This window comes from Varanus komodoensis, unplaced genomic scaffold, assembly GCF_004798865.1.
Source record: "Varanus komodoensis strain SLA01 unplaced genomic scaffold, ASM479886v1 scaffold45, whole genome shotgun sequence".
NCBI lineage: Eukaryota > Metazoa > Chordata > Lepidosauria > Squamata > Varanidae > Varanus > Varanus komodoensis.
In genome coordinates, this window is record NW_025336011.1 from 6,005,082 (window position 1) to 6,022,545 (window position 17,464).

Sequence of the window (17,464 nt, forward strand, 5' to 3'; positions counted from 1 at the left end):
GGAGTGTAGTGGTGATAGAGTCTAATTCTAAACCAGCTTACTCCAACCTGACGCTCTCCAGATGTTTAAGTCTATAATTCCTATCATCCCTCAGAGTTTGAAATGTCGGCTAGGGAACTGTGGCATCAGATTGGGGGAGGCTGCTCAAATTATCCTTTTGCACCTTTACCTTGCCATGTTGCTTGAAGCAGTTTTCTACCTGTCCTGGGCCAATACTGAAAATTAAGTGAGCAAGGAAAAAAGCTGCCTCAACAGAAATAGCACAGAATGATAAGGTGGTTGGTGGGGGAATTCAGCATTCTTCCCCACAGGCTCCTTCTTGTAAAAAAAAAACAACAACCCCCAATCTCTCCACCCATTTAATATATGAATGTACGTACAGCTTTAGGCCAGATCAGACACGTGGCCATACTGTCTGATCTGGCCTAGAGCTGTAAATTCTGCCTTAACTTGGAAGCTCAGGCTTGTAGACAATATAGGTGCTTCCAGATACAGATCTTATAGCACTACCATTCAGAAGACATTGTGTGTCAATACTATCCCTTGCTTACAAGATTTTCTGTGGTTAAAAAAAAAAAAAACAACTGAAGCCCAGTTGGGAAAACACAAGAACGTTACAAGTGGAAGATGCTGTCAGCTGAAGACCCTGTAAAATTCCATGTACAAGGCAGGGCTATGGCACCATAAAACTCCTGTCTGGAAGCACCCACAGCATCAACAGCAAATTAAAATAAAAGCAAACAAAGCAAAATGTGTTAAGCCCACCACCAAACAAATACCTGACAGAAAGACATCTGAGTATTTCTTAGAAAGTTGCAGGAAGTTCATGCTAATTTTGGAGCTTAAAAGTACAGCTTCAGGGTGAGGAGAAACTCACCATCCATAGCCACAGGAGTGATGGAGCCTCTGAATAATGCATGAACTGTTGCCTCAGCCCAGATATTCAAGTGCATTGCTGAAGCAACACCCACAGGTGACACTGGTATCCGTTTGGAGACATTCCATTGTCTCCTCCTAGCACATAATTCAGGAGCTTATGTTGGGCTTAAATCTGGACTTGGTTGATGCAACTGAACACTGACTGAAATGTTCAGACAGGACCAATCCAGTCCACTGCCAGGGCTTTTAGAATGTTTGGGTTGGAAGCAATGTCCTCATGGTGGGATCTGGATTCAAAATATATGAATTTTGCAGGCTGCAGGGCCAGCCTTACCGTTAAGCAGAGTAAGGCAGCTGCCTCAGACAGCAGGGGAGGCAAGTGGAATAGCAATAGGGAATGGCAAGAAGAGGTGTGTGCACCTTGCACTGAGGCTTTTGCCTCCTGAACTAGCCCTCTGCCTTCAGCTTTGGTGGAGGACAATGTCTCATTGTCACTATGAAAGTAGGTTTCAAGAGCCTGTCAGGTTAGTTTCTATATGTGGAAAGGGAGGAACCAACTTCTCCCTTGGCTTAGGCAGAAAAATGTCTTGGGACAGCTCCTGGCAAAGGTGGGGTTTTCTTTTATAAGAATGCATGAACTTTCTTTTTCTTGATAGTTTCTCTGTTAGCAGATAGAGAAATGCCAGTTCAGATGGGAAAAAAAGCAACAGTGCATAGTATGTGAGTATGCAATTCCTTTCCTCACCTGCTGGCTGGAGGTATCATCCTCATCCTCAGACCAGACAGGTTTGGTAGGGAGCAAAGGATCCCTTCTTTCACCCCCTGCTGCTCCTGGAGGACCCCCATCATCTGTGGATTCGTTCTCAGTGGTGGAGTCGTCACGCTCCCCGTCAGTTAGGTTCAAGAGGGAAACATTGGTGCAGGCAGAGGAACGCTTCAAGTTGAGGTTGGGGCTTTCAGTGGTAAAGGGAGGCTCAACCCTGAGGTGGGAAAAAGAGCACATATGTTACCTGTAGGCACAGGACAAATCCTTTTCTAGGAGCTTTTCTACAGAAGGCTGTTCCTTGCTGGATCCAGTTTTGGTTTCATTACAAATTGAGCTCCAAGCACTATACAAACAGCTTTTTGCTTCCTGCTTTTCTGCTACATAACCTGCATGTGGAACTGTGCTATAGTGGAAAAGAACAAATATACAAATAGGAACAGCAGTTTCAGAAAATATACCTCATTTTCCCAGTTCCAAAACGAAACAAAAGGAAACAGGAAAATGCTCTGATAACACAGTACCAAACCGGAAGATCACATTTTTAGTGAACCTTCAACTGTGGATAAGGAATCATGACTGCACAAAAATATTTTGTGAAGAAATGCTCTAAATTATGCATTTCAAAGGAGCAGCAGCATTAGTCTGCTGCAGCGATGAACAACACAAAGATTCTTGTGGTACCCTACAGTAGGGTGGACAACTGGTGACCCTCCAAATGTTTTAGCCTACAACTTCCATTCATCCCAGCCAACATAGCCAATAATGAAGACTGATGGGAGTTCGAGGCCAAAGTATTTGGAGGGCCACTCCTGACTTAAAGGGATGAGGGTATTATTGTGGGATAAACCATAGTAAGCCAGAAAGTCTACTTTGTCAATATAAGATGTTTTTGCTCTCTTCTCAAGTCCTTTCTGAAGCCAAATGTATGTCAATGCTCAAAGACGGGAAAAGTACGACAGAAATCCTAGGATATCTGAGGGGTTAAAGGTGCAGAAAAGTAAGGCCAATATCAAATGCACACTGCTTTGGGATTTGTAAAGAATATTTAGCAGTATAGAAATAGTATGTATAAATAAATAAGTATATGATTGACATTTGCTGAGGGCCCACACCCCAGCAAGAGTCCATTGAAAAATCTGTGATCTTGTTTCTTCTTTTCACTACTGCAATCTTCACCTGCCTCTTGCTCTGGCTCAGTGATAGTGACAAAGATAGTGATAGTGAGGACGAGGAAGCAGCAGATGCCGCTGACTGCTTACTCGTTGGCTCTCTGCTAATCAAGCCAGCATGCAGTGGCAATGATGAGAAAACGAATGAAAAGCAATAGCAGCTGGGGAAATGGGAGTAAGAAGGTAAACTCACTGTGGAAGGGGGTCCATTCAGGGTGCCTTGTCCCTGGGCCTCAGAACCTAGGGCCAGCACTGAGGAGGAGACAGAGCCAAACACAGGATGTCTGGTCTCTTTTCCAATCTCATGATAAAATAGAGATGAGAGAAGCTAGAGAGGGGGAATGGGGGAGAATGCTTATTTGGTTGGGCAATAGTTGGAGGCTAGTTTACAGCCAGAGAGGAAAACAGTGATCCCGTAGGTTTAGCAAGGAAAGAATGAGCAAGGACTGCTGGGAGTGTGAACTAACCCTTTAACAAGAGCCATAGACCAACCTTCACCATCTTGGGTCCTCCAGATATTTTGGACCAGAGCACCCAACATTCTTCACTGTTGGCCCTGCTGATTGGAATTGATGGGAGTTGAAATTCAATACAGCTGGAAGGACTGAAGCTGGAGAAGGCGGCTGTAAACAATAGGCCCTGTCATAGGAAGCTGCCTTAAATCAAGTCAGATCTAGCCCAGTACCATCTACTACAGTGGGCAGCAGATCCCTGTATTCTCAGGCAGCAAGGGGTCTTTTCCATCACATTGCCATCAGGTGCCCTTTAAACTGGAGATCCTGGGAACTTAACCTTGGACATTCTGTATACAAAGCAAGGGCTCCACATTGAGCAATGTCTCCCCATCCCCTATCTGTCAGCATGCCCCAAGTAGTGCAGTGAACTCCACCTCCACCCCCTCCCTTCCCAGGGCTCCCACCCATGGAAAGAGACGGCTTTCTTCTTTTTGGCGAAGCCCTTGATGCTGCTAGACTTTCCCAGCTGCTCTTTGCTTCCCTGAGGCCGACCCTCAGTCCCCGTTGGTGTATCTCCAGCCTCATTGATTTCCTTGGATTGCCAGATGGTCTTCACCACAAAGTTGGCCATTACTAGGGTGGGTATCAGTATCTGGTCTGAGCGCCAGTTTCCTTTCCCACATCACACCAGGGAATATCGACTGCCTCCAAGCCAACCGGCTCTCCCAGGAGGGCGGGGTTTCCCAGCTGCTTCCCATGACATCATAACAGTTGCCAAGGTGCCTGTGATCATATGACCCCACTCTTCCTCCTTTGCCACCAATGTTCTATGATGTCAGAACAGGGAAGATCGTCTAGTCCAAAGCCATAGTATTGGGAGGGCTAGCTCGGTCTGGCAAACCCTTTTCTCCCCCTTTCTCCCTCTCGGTCTAGTACCACGTTTGTTCTTCCTTATTCTTTACAGCTTGACAAGGGAAGCAAGATTACTGTACTTCCTACATGTACAAATACATCTCTGGCTTTCTATTCACAGTTTTGCTTTACTCTGTCCTCTGCCTTTCAAAGCTGTAAGAGCAGAACAAACTTTCATATGGAGACTTTTCTCTCAGTGGCTTCTGATTTTGCATTTCAGCTTGAACTTTGGTTTAATTTCTCAGTGCTTTGGACACAAACACACATGGGATGATGAAAAGAGCCTGGGAGGGGATAGGAAGGAAACGCTAACCTCACACATGACTTCACTGTCCTGTAGCTGAAATTCTTTTGCATCTAGGTGATGTTGGGATACGTGAGCACAAAAGGTTAAATGGAAAACTGCAGAGAAGAACTGCTTTGCAGCTATGACAAGAATTGTATCATAGGCTGCCTCCAGCAGGCAAGCTCGGGATACACCCTGAAAAATCTAGCCATCTGTGAGGCAAGGAAGGAGAACGGTGCACTGCAGCTAGGGAAAACAGGGCCTAAACATAACAGAGAAGCCCAGCAAGACCAAGGGGACTCCAAGGTCCAGTTAGGTGGCTGTAGTAATTAAAAATAGGATTAGATAAAATAACGAAAACTTAGGTCCCTGATTAGGTAGGGCAACAAGAAACGAAATTTGTATGCTCAGATCAAGTCTGATCACCAGATGAGGTAAGAAACAACTTTTGGCTACCATCTGTCATTGTAAGATGACGGGGTTGGCAGAGTTCCACTAGTGACTTGGATAGCATCAGAATACATTTCTTTTGGCACCTGAGCAGGCCAAAATTCTTAATTGTTAGGGCCAGCCAGTTGTTGAAATTTGTATCCTTTGCCCTCTACTACATCTGCAAAACTTATAACCTGACTTCTTTTACATCCACAGCTGAACTAGAGTCAGAAAAGCTATTTCCTGTTAGCTTTCCATGGCAATGAAATCTGCTTTGTCAGGTCCCTGTATATTATTATTATCCTCCTATTATATTTATGCCCTGCCTTTTTTCCTCTTGCAAGGAACCCAGGGTGGCTTACAAGGTTCTCCTTTCCATTTTATCCTCACAACAACAACCCTGCATGGAAGGAAGAGTAGGCTAATTAGGAGCAATGCCTGGCTCAGAGTTACCCAGTGAGATTCATGACTGGATGGGGGCTAGACTCCAGATCTCTTGAGTCCTAGTCCAACACTTGGAGAAAGTGGGCTAGTTTGAATATAATGCTAAACCATTGTATACCTTTACAAGAAGAAGCCTAGTCTCCTCCCAGGTTTCTGCAGTCCCCTTTCAACCATGAGGAGTAACTTGGATCAGCCACTACTTGCCAAAATAATCTAAACCAGACAAACTCTGGCTAATCTCAACTATGTTATGTTGAAGCAAGTGAGCTTCAAACCATTTTTAAGAAGCTGGCTTGTTTCCAGAAGCTACAGTTAAAATTAACCACAGTTTAGGGTTCAGACACAATGTGATGGTTACTAAAACAGAAGCTTGTGATCTCCTCCTTGCAGCTGCATCAAAAGAAATGGGAGAGAGGAACACAGAAACTCAACTGCTGCTCATCTTTGTAACCCTTCCAATGCTGAATTAGATAGATCTCCGCTTTGAAGCAGTTTATTTTGATCACCATAGCTATTACCCTAGATATATAAAGGCTCCTAACAGATGCACAGTACCCAAATGGTTTCGACTCCTTCTTTAAAATATCAATTTTATGCAGTTTCTCCCTTCACAGTTTAAAATATTGAAATGCCTCTCCCAAAGCATCATGTCTGAAGCGATATTATACATGTAGTTTTGTCTTTGGCTCTGCCCTGGCCACCAATGGCATTCTGAGAAATGCAATGCGGTCATAAGAACACAAGAAAAGTCATGCTCAATCAGACCAAAGGTCTATTGAGCCCAGCACTTGATACACAGGATGGCAAACCAGCTGCCCACAGGATCCCTCAGGCAGGATTGGTGCAAGGCTCCTGCCCAGCTCTTCAGCAATTGGTGTATGCAGACATGCCACCTCTGGTAAAGGAGGTAGCACAGAGCCAGCAAGGTCAGCAGCCACTGATAGCTTCCTCCTGTCCAGACCCCTTTTAAAACCATCTAGATTTGTGGCCACCACCACTTCCTATGGCAGGGAGTTCCAAAGTCTAACTATACATGGTGTGAAGAAATATTTCTTTTCATCTGATCTTAACCTTCCACCAATCAGCTGTATATGGAATGACCCCAGTTCGAGTGTTATGGGAAAGGGGAAAGGAAGAAAAATGTCTCCCTTTCTACTTTCTCCATACCATGCATTATTTTAAACACCTCTGTCGTGACTCACCTTTTTATTCTAAGCTGAACAGTCCCAGTTGTAGCTGCTCCGCATAGGGGAGCTGCTCCAACCCCCTGATCATCTTTGTTGCCCTTCTCTGCACCTTTTCCAACTCAACAATGTTGTTTTTTAGGTAAGGCCACCAGAACACAATGTTCCAAGTGTGGCCTTGCCAGGGATTTGCACTAGGGTCTGAAAGAGATTCTGCATCCCTGGAATAAGGCTTTCCAAGCCACTTGACAATTTTATGTAGCCTCCTTTGCCTTTTTTCTAAGAAGCAACAGATTCATCCAGGTAAACATGGTAGCCTTGACAGTTAGTGCTTCTTTTCCCCCCCTACTCTGTGCCTGACAAAACAAGTACATACAGTTCAAAAGCTTTGCTTGCAATGCAAAGATGTAGAAGCTGAGGTATACATCGCATATAAAGCACTTGCAAGTAAGTGTTTGAAACATACTGTCACATAAAAGCCCACTTACTGTGTAAAAGTCAACCTATTTGCATTTGGAATTAGCATGTCAGCAATGACATCCTGGCAGGTGTACTGCTGGTATATGAACACTTGACATGAATGGGCTGAGAAACATTGAAAACACACTTGTATCCAGCAGAGAAAGCCTTCTATGGAGATGTACTTTATCTTTACACACTATCAGTCTCTGGCCTTGGAAATCCTCAGCAGGAGCTGCTGTGATTAAGGGATAAGTTGCTTTCACCACAAAATGAAGGATTTGCAGCTCTTCAAACCCACCCCTCTATTCACAGGATCCCAGTGATAGTTGCTAGGCTGGATCTGCCTTCCTTGATGAGAAGAAACCTTCTGTGAAAGGAAGGGCTCTACTTGTGGAAGGCTCCTCTGCTTGATTTTCGGGAGTCATCACCCTCACCCTGTTCAGCAGGATCTCCTGACTGTGTAGGATTTTAAGGGGTGGAAGGGCTGCCATAGGAAGGGGCACAAGAAAGGCCAGTGCAGCTGAGCCAATGTAAATTGGATCCAACCCTTAGTAAGCAACAGCCAAATGGCAACACCAGAGAATACCAAGGCCAGGGAATGACCATAATAGAGAAATATGCTGACTTCTGTGCGATTTTATTGAGAATCTTTTCGAAGCAGCATTTCAGTGTCATTTAAGTTTACAGAGGGATACGTATTTCAAAATAAAATTCATTTCACTTGCTAAGCTTGCACCTGGTCTGACTGCAGTTCCCATTGCTTAGCTTCTATTATTTTGTTTCACAGGAATGAGTCTGGAAATTGGGAGTATTGTTGACAGAGAATCTATCCGAAATGCCTCTTCTCACAAAACAATTATGAGTATTCAAAAGCTGGAGAACTTAGCATTTTAGTTGACCCTATTATCCTACTGCGCCCCACAGCCCCATCTCTGAACAAATCAACTCTGATCCTAATAAAAGTCTCTATACTTAAGCAAACGAATCCTTTAGAATGAGAACTCGAACCCATTCCCACCACAGAGCATCAAAACCCAGGACTTTTCTTTCTCTTCACATTTCACTTCTTACGCTTATTGGTCCAAACATGGTGACGACATCCAGCCTCCTCTCCGGAACTGTAACCCAGTCTCCAAGTCAGTCTCCCTACGTTTCTTTTGCCGCCGTTCCACGACCAGCTCATTCATCCAATGAGACGAGGATTTTGGCTTGAAGGACAAGGACTTTTTCGTCCAATAAGAACCGAGAGGAAATGTTGAAGGGCCGGCAGTGGGGCTGAGGGTAAGCTTGCTGATTTCGCAAGAACCAACACTTAAGGTAGGAGGAGAGAGAAGGAGGGGTATCGCTTGAGCGACATTCTTAGAGACCATTGAGAAAGAGACACTTTCTACGGAGGCGGGAAGAAGGGGAGTATGGGAGGGACTTATCGTGACTCACACCCAATGGAAAATGCAGAGTGTTCAGGGACTTATTTGACACAAGGGGACGAGCGAATCCAATACGAAGGCACTCAGGCGGGACTTAAACCGGTTGGCCAATCATCGAGGAGGTTGGCTTGACTGCAGTCAATAGGAATCAGGATGGGCTTGAGAGGCGGTACCTCAACCCAATAGGACATGAAAGCATTAGGTGACGGACGGAGCCAGCGGCCAATTGGCTTGGAACGGGTCGGTTCGGTGCTGCTGGGCCAGGTTCGGGCGCGGAGCAGAACGGAGCATCGCCGCGGTCCCGACCCGCCACCGCCACCATGCCGGCCGTTTCCAAGGGAGACGGGATGCGGGGCTTGGCCGTGTTTATCTCCGACATCCGAAACTGTAAGCCACTGCGGGGGCCGTGGGGGAGAGGGGAGGGGCCGTGGAAAAGGGGAGAGGGGGATCGGACCCCGGGGAGGACTCCGCAAGGGGGCCGGAGTGCGGGCGCGGGAGAGGCCTTCCGAGCCGATAGTGCCAGCGTGGTGTGGGAAGGGAGAGGAAGGGGGCCCGGCAGCGGCAGCGGCGGTTGGCTGAGAGCAAAGAGCTTGAGCCGCGGGGAGGGGCTCTCCCAAGTCCGCATGGAGGGAGGAGGTCAGCGGGGCTCTGGGCAGAAGCGAAGGTTTCGTGGCCGCGTGGGAACGGGAAAGCAAGCAGAGACAGGCCACCCTGAGGTGCGACTTGGTGGCAGGGTGACTACAAGGGCTATTCGAGCGGACTTTCCTAGCCCAGCCGGACCGACCATTCGGGGCGCATGCCTGCAAAGGAAGCGAGCCATGGGAGTGCCAGTCGGGAGATGGGCATCATTTCGGGAGAGGGAGAAGGAGCTGCTTGCTGCTAACGGGAGATGGATAGAAGTTCGAGCAATAGTTTGATTAGGGAGTGAGTTGCTGGAGAATGTTGGGTTGAGGCTTCCCACACACAGTTAATTCTTGTTAATTTTAGCCCCTCGCCTTAACTGCGTGCTTTCCAGATATGTTGGGCTACAGCTTCCATCATTCTCAGCTTGCATGTCCTTTGCTTTCAGCATGTGGGATGGGGATGATGGGATTTCCAGTCAAGCATATCTGGAGGGGACCAGGTTGAAGAATGCTAGTGCGTGTGTTAAGCTTCAGGCTTTGCTTGAGCCTGGGGCTGTAATATTTGGGGAAAGTAGAGGCCATAAACAGAAAGTTGTAAAGACAATGTGGGAGGAGCTGCATTTGGGACAAAGAAAAGAGAAGGGATGATAAGAGAGCAGTAGAGACGTCACCTGTTTTGCTTAGGTTTGAGGTTCAGTTCTCTTTCTTTCCAGTGTCCCAATAGCACAAGGGCATCCAAAGAGATTGCAGGTGAATAAAACACGTGAACATTTAGGCCTTGCATGGCACAGCACAAGGATGGACACTCTCATAGATTTCCATAAGAGTGGCTTTGCCTCTGTGTAAACTGCCCTTGCGGAGCATTGTATTGAAACTTTTTGGGGTAGAGAGGTTTCAGAAGAATTTTCAGAAGTTGGTCCATGGAGCCTCATAGAGTTGCTGATGCCAGCATAATGGATATCAGCTATTTGCATCATCTGCATGGAAAGGGAAGAGAAGATTCAGATACTGTTCTGTGATTGCAAAATAAATTGTAGAAAGATTTCTAATGCCTGGGAGTCAAATTATCATTTCCCTGGGATTTGTTTCTTATGGTTGCCAGGTATCTAGATGAGTGAAAGTTGACAGTGAGGACAAACGGGTGTGATCCTGTTAGAACATTGTTGGGAAGCAGAGATTTATAGTTCCCCTCAAAAAGATTGCTGGTTACCAGGTTCAGTAGAAAATGTTCCTTGTCCTTTCATTTTCCAAGCCTGCTATTGCATTTCTGGAGGAGATCCCAGTGGTCAAGGCAACAAAGATGAAACCGAAGAGATCAGTATTTGGACCCCACTCCTTTCTGGATTTTCACAGGGGTGTTCCACTGTGGTCAGAGGCTAAAATTGTTTGATTCAGCCTGCTTTCTTATTTCCTTCTCTTAATCCTAAACATTTTCCCCACCCTTCCTCTCCTTGGCTGACAAAGAAATAAAAAAGTGTTGTGCAACATCGATTTTGGAAGAATAATTCATACAAACTTAGTGGTAATAGCTTTCCGAGAATGGCAGCTGGCAGGGCTGATTTCACATAATCATTTTTAGACTATGAACTTACTGGAGTAGATTCTTCTCTCAGTGCAGCCCACACAACACCCCAAAATGTAAGAGCACAAACCACCAATGTCCGAGACAGCATTAAACACCCGAATTTGACCAGACCATGGCAAATTGTAATTATGTCACATGTTGAAGCATTCTTAAGAGTATAACCAGTGAACACAACAGTCCTGTGGCACCTTAAAAAACCTAACATTTAGGTTAGGTTACATGTGCTTTCATGCACTTTCAATTGCTACTTCAGTAGATTCGTCGAATGCTATAACAGTGTGTGTGTGTGTGTGTGTGTGTGTTCATTTATTGGGATGTTGAACCTCTTTCAGTCCAAGGATTCTATTTGGAGATGTAACTGGGAGCCACGTTCCAGTGGTGGCTGTGGTGAAAAACACCAGCATATGTTTGCTTAAATCTTCTGTTGCCAATGACAAAACCTTAGAAGAGACTTTCCGGTCTTTTAAAGTGTGGGGTAGCAATCATCAAATACTTGATGGTCAGGGAAGTAGGGTGGACCAGATCGGGACAACAGGTGAACTGAATTGGGATCCTGGGCCTGATTTTTCCTTCTAGGTCTAGATACACAAACACATATCCACTGTGCTTTGTAGAGCACAAAGTGAATAGAAATGCACATTGTAAGGAGAGTGATAGGGACTGCAGGTGGTACAGTGGTTTAAACCGCTGTGCTGCTGGGTTGGTTGATCGAAAGGTCGCCGGTTTGAATCTACACAACGGGGTGAGTTCCCGTTGCTTTGTCCCAGCTCCTGCCAACCTTGCAGTTCGAAAGCATGCAAATGCAAGTAGATAAAAAGGTACCACTTAGGTGGGCAGGTAACAGCGTTCCGTGCACTTCAGTGTTTAGTCATGCCGGCCACATGGCCACGGAGACTGTCTGCGGACAAACGCTGGCTCCCTCGGCTAGGAAACAGAGATGAGCACCGCCCCCTAGAGTCAGGCATGACTGGACTTAATGTCAAGGGGAAACCTTTACCTTTTAAGGAGAGTGATAATTACCATATTTACAGGGACCATTCAAGAAACAAATGTTTTGGGATAATACAGATGTCTTTGCAGAGGAAAAGTGGACTATAGTCCATTAAAGTATGCACTTTATTTTTGGATTTTGCTTCCCATCAATTCCTGCCAACTTGGTCAATGGTCAGGCATGATGGGTGTTGAAGTCTACAAATTTGGAGAGTATCAGGTTGAGGAAACCTGGCTTATGCTGTAATAATCGTTAGTCTTTAAGGTACTGCAAGAGAGTAATTTTTACTGTACTGCCATTTCAGAGAAATGTTTGTCCTGTGGTGAATTTAACAGGTCTGATGGAGGACATACTGATCCTTTTTTTGTTGCTCTGCTTGGTAGGTGGATGCTTAGCAGGTATGAGATTCCCGGTTCAAGGCTGGCATCTTTGCAAATGTTAAGAGAGAGGCAATGCCTCAGTGTTAAGCACCTGCTTTATGTGCAAATGTCTCCAGGGTCGATTCTTAGCATGTCTTGTTAGGTTCTCTCCTAAACTGAGTCTCTTCTTCAAGAGTGGCTTTCAGCCAGAATAGAGGCAGTCCTAGGCCTGACAGACAGACAGACAGATCTGGTGCAGTTTCTTTATAGGGAGGAGGCATAGCTCAATGGAGAGCACCTGCTTTGCATATAGAAGGTTGACTCTCTGGCATCTCCAGGGAGGCCTGGAAAGATTCCCACTGAAGATCCTGCAGTGCTGGTGCCAGTCGGTGTCTTGAGCTAGGTGGACCAACTGTCTGTCTCAATATAAAGTGGTTTCCTATATTCTTATGATGCTGTGGATCTAGAAATAGAAAAGTGTATCCTGAATGCCAGTTAAAGACTTAGTTTGGATCCATTACTATTCTTGCCTTGTATTGATGCAAGATCCACATGCCTGTATAGTCTTCTTAACTGCTTCAAGTCACCACTATTTTGTCTGTTTTTCTAAAAAAACAAAAACCAGGAAGTGGGTGGATGGTCTGTTTATGTGGGAATAATATTGACACACACATGAAGTACAGGCAGTCCCCAAGTTACAAATTACCAAGTTACGAACAACCCATACTAATGAACAAACTGCCATATACCCTATTAATTCTAAAAAATTACTGCAGAAAATTGTCATCACCATAGAGAGGAAACAGAAGAGGAGAGAGGGAGGCATCTAAAGCATGCCTTCCTGCTCCACCTATCCAGAGGGAAATCTCTTCAGCATTTTCTTGCTCCAAAGAGGAGGCACTGGTGATTTTGGGCAGGGAGGGGAGGCTAGAGATGTTGCAGTTTTTTCTATTGTCATGGGAGTGTACCCCTAACCCCTGCAAAAGTGGAGGGCCAACTACACGTGATTTGACTTACATACAGATTCAACTTAAATTTCCATCTTCTCAGGAACAGAACATGTTTGTAACCTGGGGACTGCCTGTAGAAGTGTTATAAAGATGCTCAAGCTGGAGGAGAGCCCTTCTGTACCTTCAGTGATTGTGTACAAGAACGTGTTTGCAAGGCATATTTTGTCCTTCAGGACTTATAAAGCAGCCACTGTCAAAACTTCCTTGTGAACATGGCTGTGGAGGATGCAAAAGCCTGGTCCTTTTGGGGCATCCTTTATCCTAGAAAGGACTCGATCCCTCTTTATAGCAAATGACTCCTTCACCTCCATTTTCATCTGCAGAATGTACAGAAGAATGAAGGTAGCAGTTCAAATGAATGACCAAGGCCAAATCTTTTGCATTTCCAAACGCCAATTGTTGTAAGAGGGTATTGGAAGGGACTTGGAAGGAACCGGAGAAGTTCAATCTTCCCTCAGGGTGAATATTTTGGGATGGGATGTTGCACAGAAGGTGTTTGAGTCACAGGTGCTCGTGAACCTGAAGAGAGAGAAGTGTGTGTTGGCAGCTGTGTGGGTGGAGAGAATTCTAGAGAATTTCAAAGGAGCAACAGTTCACACTGCTGGAGGCTCTCTGGAGCTATAGCCAAGGAGAGAACAGGCAGCCAGGAAAGCATCTGGGATTGTGTGGGCAGTATGAGCTGGAGGAACCAGAGGGAGGTTGCATCTTGGTGTCGCTTTACACAGTCTGTTTTGTAGACAACAGAATCCTTCTGCCATTGGTAATTAGGGCCTGATGGCTACAGACCTATGATATCTCAAATTCAAAAATGGCTTTGTCTCTTGCCCAGTATTTGGCTAGGGAGCTCTGAATCCTGTAACAACTGTGGAGCTAAGGCGGGGCAGACAAGATTACTGTTTGGATGCGAGATCCCTCAGGAGGCCAACGGAAACGTCTCTGAGCTCCCAATAGGAAGAAAAGGATGTGGCAAATAAGCACTTTTCACAGCCTGTTTCTCCGTTTCATAGATTTCCTCTTAGGTGTAGTGATGCTATACCTTAAAGGTATAGCATCACTATACCTTAAAGGTCCAGCTGTTTTTCCATTTGGAGTGATAGTGGATCTACATGTGAAGCTAAGGGATGGGGAGAACCAGCAGCATCCAGATTTTGGACTCCAGCTTCCATTGTCTGCAGTCAGAATGGCCAGGGATGATAGAGGTTGACATCTGAGAACACCTGGGGTGGGGGCATTTTCCTTACCCTAGAATGGTTGTCCTCTCCCAACCTGAATGGTGAGCTAGGAACTTTAATGTGGAAGGCTTTCAGAAATGTGTTGATGCTTCCTAATTTGATAGTCCATTTGGCTGCATTTGGAGGCTCTGGATAAGGTGCTATACAGGGACAAAAAGAGAAAAAAAAAGAAAATAGTCAAGGTTGTTTAGGAATGTGATTGAGTTGTATTTACAAGCCAGAATTTATAAGCCAACATCAACCCCATGTTTAAACTGGCTTTTAACCTTGGTGTGTTTGGATTCAGCTATCCCACTTCAACTGGTACTAGAAAACAATCTCTTTCTTGGTTTAATTTACCTGCATGTGTTAAATGGGAGTGACTTCTGGCTGCCTTTTGTATTAGCCACCTTTTTGCACTCTCTGATTAAATGCTTCTTCTCTCTCAAGCGTGTCTTTCAGTCCTTGTGCAAAGAATCCCTGTATAAGCACTATCTACCTTCTCCACTCAGAAAGGCCAGACGTTGCATCTGTATACCATTGTAGCAGAGACTATTTGTTTGTTTGTTTGTTTATTTATTTATTTATTTAGAAAGCTTCTATGCTGCCCCATTCGCTGAAGCCTCGGGGCAGCTTACAACAATAAATAATAACAATATAAAACAATATAATATAATTGGAGACGTCCTGGCCATATACTTGAACATACAAGGGACCTCTGTGTACTTGTTCCTGCCCACTTCTACACGGTCATCTTCCAATTGCTGAAAGAATAGTTCTTTGGCCTCCCCGCTTGTCCCCGTGCTCTTCTGGGAATTGGTAACTGAGTTTCATTTCAGAGTTTCAAGAGAGCATGAATTAGATCAGGAGCTATGCAGAAACAAAGGGTTTACTTTCCTGGTGCCACCATATACAACAGGACTGGGGTCTCCCAAGCCGTCGGGTCAAACCTGACCTGGCCAGGTCCCAACTTTGGCCCTCCAAAGTTCACCACAAGGCCATGCCCACTTCCCTGAGACAAACCCTCTGACTGTTGATAGTTTTCTGGCATTTGTGCAATTCCCCTCTCCGTACTCCATTCTAAAAGTTTGAAAGCCTCTCCTAAGGTTCAGTACTAATTAAGAGTTTTAAGCTAAAATGCATTGGTACTTTTGGCTCTGCCTTTGACGTCACCCACCACTGGATTGCTGCCCCTGGGAAAAAATTGAATTTGGCTGTTGGATTGAAAAGAGAGCTCTACCTCTGAGATACAGGTCAGTTTGCCTGCTTTTGCCAGTTCTAGTGTGGGACTGATTATTCTGTGCAGCCATGGAGAAATAAGTACATTATCCTTGAATCTTTGTGTGGTCTTTGGCCTTTCTGTAGTCTTTCTCCCTGTAAGAGCCAACAATACATAATGGTGGTGATCCTTGACTGTATCTTCCCAACAAAGTGATTTTCAATTAACAACAGGCCCAGCTTGGAACAGAGCAGGACGGAGTGTTAAACTTTCCCCTTTTATCATTTTTCATCTTCTCCCTAAATGGGGCAAGGAGCAACTTTTCTGGTTGAGAGGTAGAATACAATATTTCCTGCTAAACAGCAGTGTGCTGTTAAATCCCACTTTTAAAGGTTGCTTTTAAGTTACTCCCTCTAGTTGCCTTTAAGTTACTAGACACAGCAAAAGAAAGAGAGAGAATTCCAATGAAAATCTTCTGTCGTGCATCTAAGAGGTGCCTTTTTCACTTGGAAAAGCAGCGTGCAGGCCCTGATCCTTTCTTTTTGCATCACTACTTTATTTTTGTGCTGTTTTTTCCCCCTAAAGTGTCATTTTGCGGTGGGGACTGCTTCAATTCACTCCACATTGGGGAGCCAGTGTAGGGAATAGTTAGAGTGTAGGGCTGGGGGCTGGAAAGGCCTAGATCCAAATCTTCACTTGGCCGTAAAGCTCCATGGGTGAACTTGGGCTAGTGACTCTCTCTTAGCATAAACTACCTCACAGAGTTGCTGTGAGGATGAAATGTGGAGGAGGATCGTGTATGTCACTGCCATTTATCTGACTTTTCCCACCCCAGATTTTCTTTCTTGATGAGATAAGTAGGTGTTCACTGCTAAGCACACAGTTTAGGTGGGCAGAGTGGACAAAATACAGAGGAGACCAGCAATTTTTTCTTGTTTTCATCCCTTTGTCTTTTGATTCCAGGTAAGAGCAAAGAGGCTGAAATTAAAAGAATTAACAAGGAGTTGGCCAATATCCGGTCAAAATTCAAGGGTAAGTCTTTGTGCTGTTTTCTGCTTCCTTTTTCTTTCTCTCCCACCTTGCATGATATGCCAACTGTTTCACATGAGAGACTTTTGCAGCAGCTCCATGACTCAGCCTTGAATTACTCACAGTCTCTCATTTTCTTTCTCTGTCTTCCCACACACTGACCGTGCTTATCTGTAGTTGCTGCCCAGGTTGGTTCAGCTCCTATTGTCCACCTTTTCTAATACTCTCTTGGCAATGTCCTGCTGAAAGGTGCTGTGTGTGGCATGTCTGCAGGCACCAGATGCAGTATGACCCTTGCAGGCTCAGGGTCAAAATGCTAAAGAGCTGGATGGTTCTAACTCTCCAGCTGGGACATTGAAATGTTTGTGAACAAGGTCTGATTCCCAGGACCTCTGCTTCAGCCAGAAGCTTCCTGTCTCCTCTCAGAGAATCCAAGAGTGGCTCGCGTTGGCCCTGTGCCTTGTTCTACTCCAGCCAGTCTTATCCAGTGGATCCTGGGCAGTCTGTCTCCTTGCTGCATTTTCTTTTTGGCCCACTGATCACCTGTGTTTTCAGCAGGATCCAGAGATGTTAAGGGGAAAATTGGAAGCTTCACCCTCCACCCAGCCAGGGCATTTGGGGATGTGTGCTGTGTTGGAATGAAGATTTTTTTTCTGCTTTTGCTGCTTTTTGTAATTAAAAAAAATCATTTACAGCATAGAACGGATACCATTCCAGAAGTATGCTGATCTTATTCATACAATCAATGAATCACTGGGCTTTCTCAGTTCAGTATTTCGCTTACTTTTTGTTTCCAGCTTGTATTATAATCAGCTAAATCTTCTAATACTTCTTTCTTTATATTCCAATTATTATTATTTTGTCTCCAATACTGAACAATTTAATCCTGTTGATCTAAGCAATCCTTTTCCTGTAATTTGACTCTCCAATTTTTAAATATTAGATCTTACACATTGTATGATATGCCCAATACTATTTTCTCATTCGCTTAGAGATAGTACTTCTTGCCACCTCCCTGTGG

General features: G+C 45.0%; 2 protein-coding genes across 9 annotated transcripts in view; one reads left to right on the forward strand and one right to left on the reverse strand.

The window, feature by feature from the left end:
• Positions 1 to 8,270, reverse strand: part of TSKS (testis specific serine kinase substrate) — a 30,402-nt gene extending 22,132 nt beyond the window's left edge. The window contains exons 1-2 of the mRNA XM_044444717.1: positions 8,047 to 8,270; positions 1,625 to 1,859 (exon numbers count right to left, since the gene is read on the reverse strand). Coding sequence (XP_044300652.1) covers positions 1,625 to 1,859; positions 8,047 to 8,078 — 267 coding nt within the window. The 5' untranslated portion in view covers positions 8,079 to 8,270. The remainder of the gene's footprint in view (positions 1 to 1,624; positions 1,860 to 8,046) is intronic.
• Positions 8,271 to 8,635: 365 nt separating this feature from the next.
• Positions 8,636 to 17,464, forward strand: part of AP2A1 (adaptor related protein complex 2 subunit alpha 1) — a 35,733-nt gene continuing 26,904 nt past the window's right edge. For 3 of the 8 annotated variants that reach the window (XM_044444461.1, XM_044444462.1, XM_044444464.1), the window contains exons 1-2: positions 8,636 to 8,803; positions 16,378 to 16,446. In XM_044444461.1, the coding sequence (XP_044300396.1) occupies positions 8,737 to 8,803; positions 16,378 to 16,446 (136 nt within the window). In that variant the 5' untranslated portion in view covers positions 8,636 to 8,736. The remainder of the gene's footprint in view (positions 8,804 to 16,377; positions 16,447 to 17,464) is intronic. The other 5 variants (XM_044444463.1, XM_044444468.1, XM_044444465.1 and 2 more) reach the window with 3 other exon arrangements.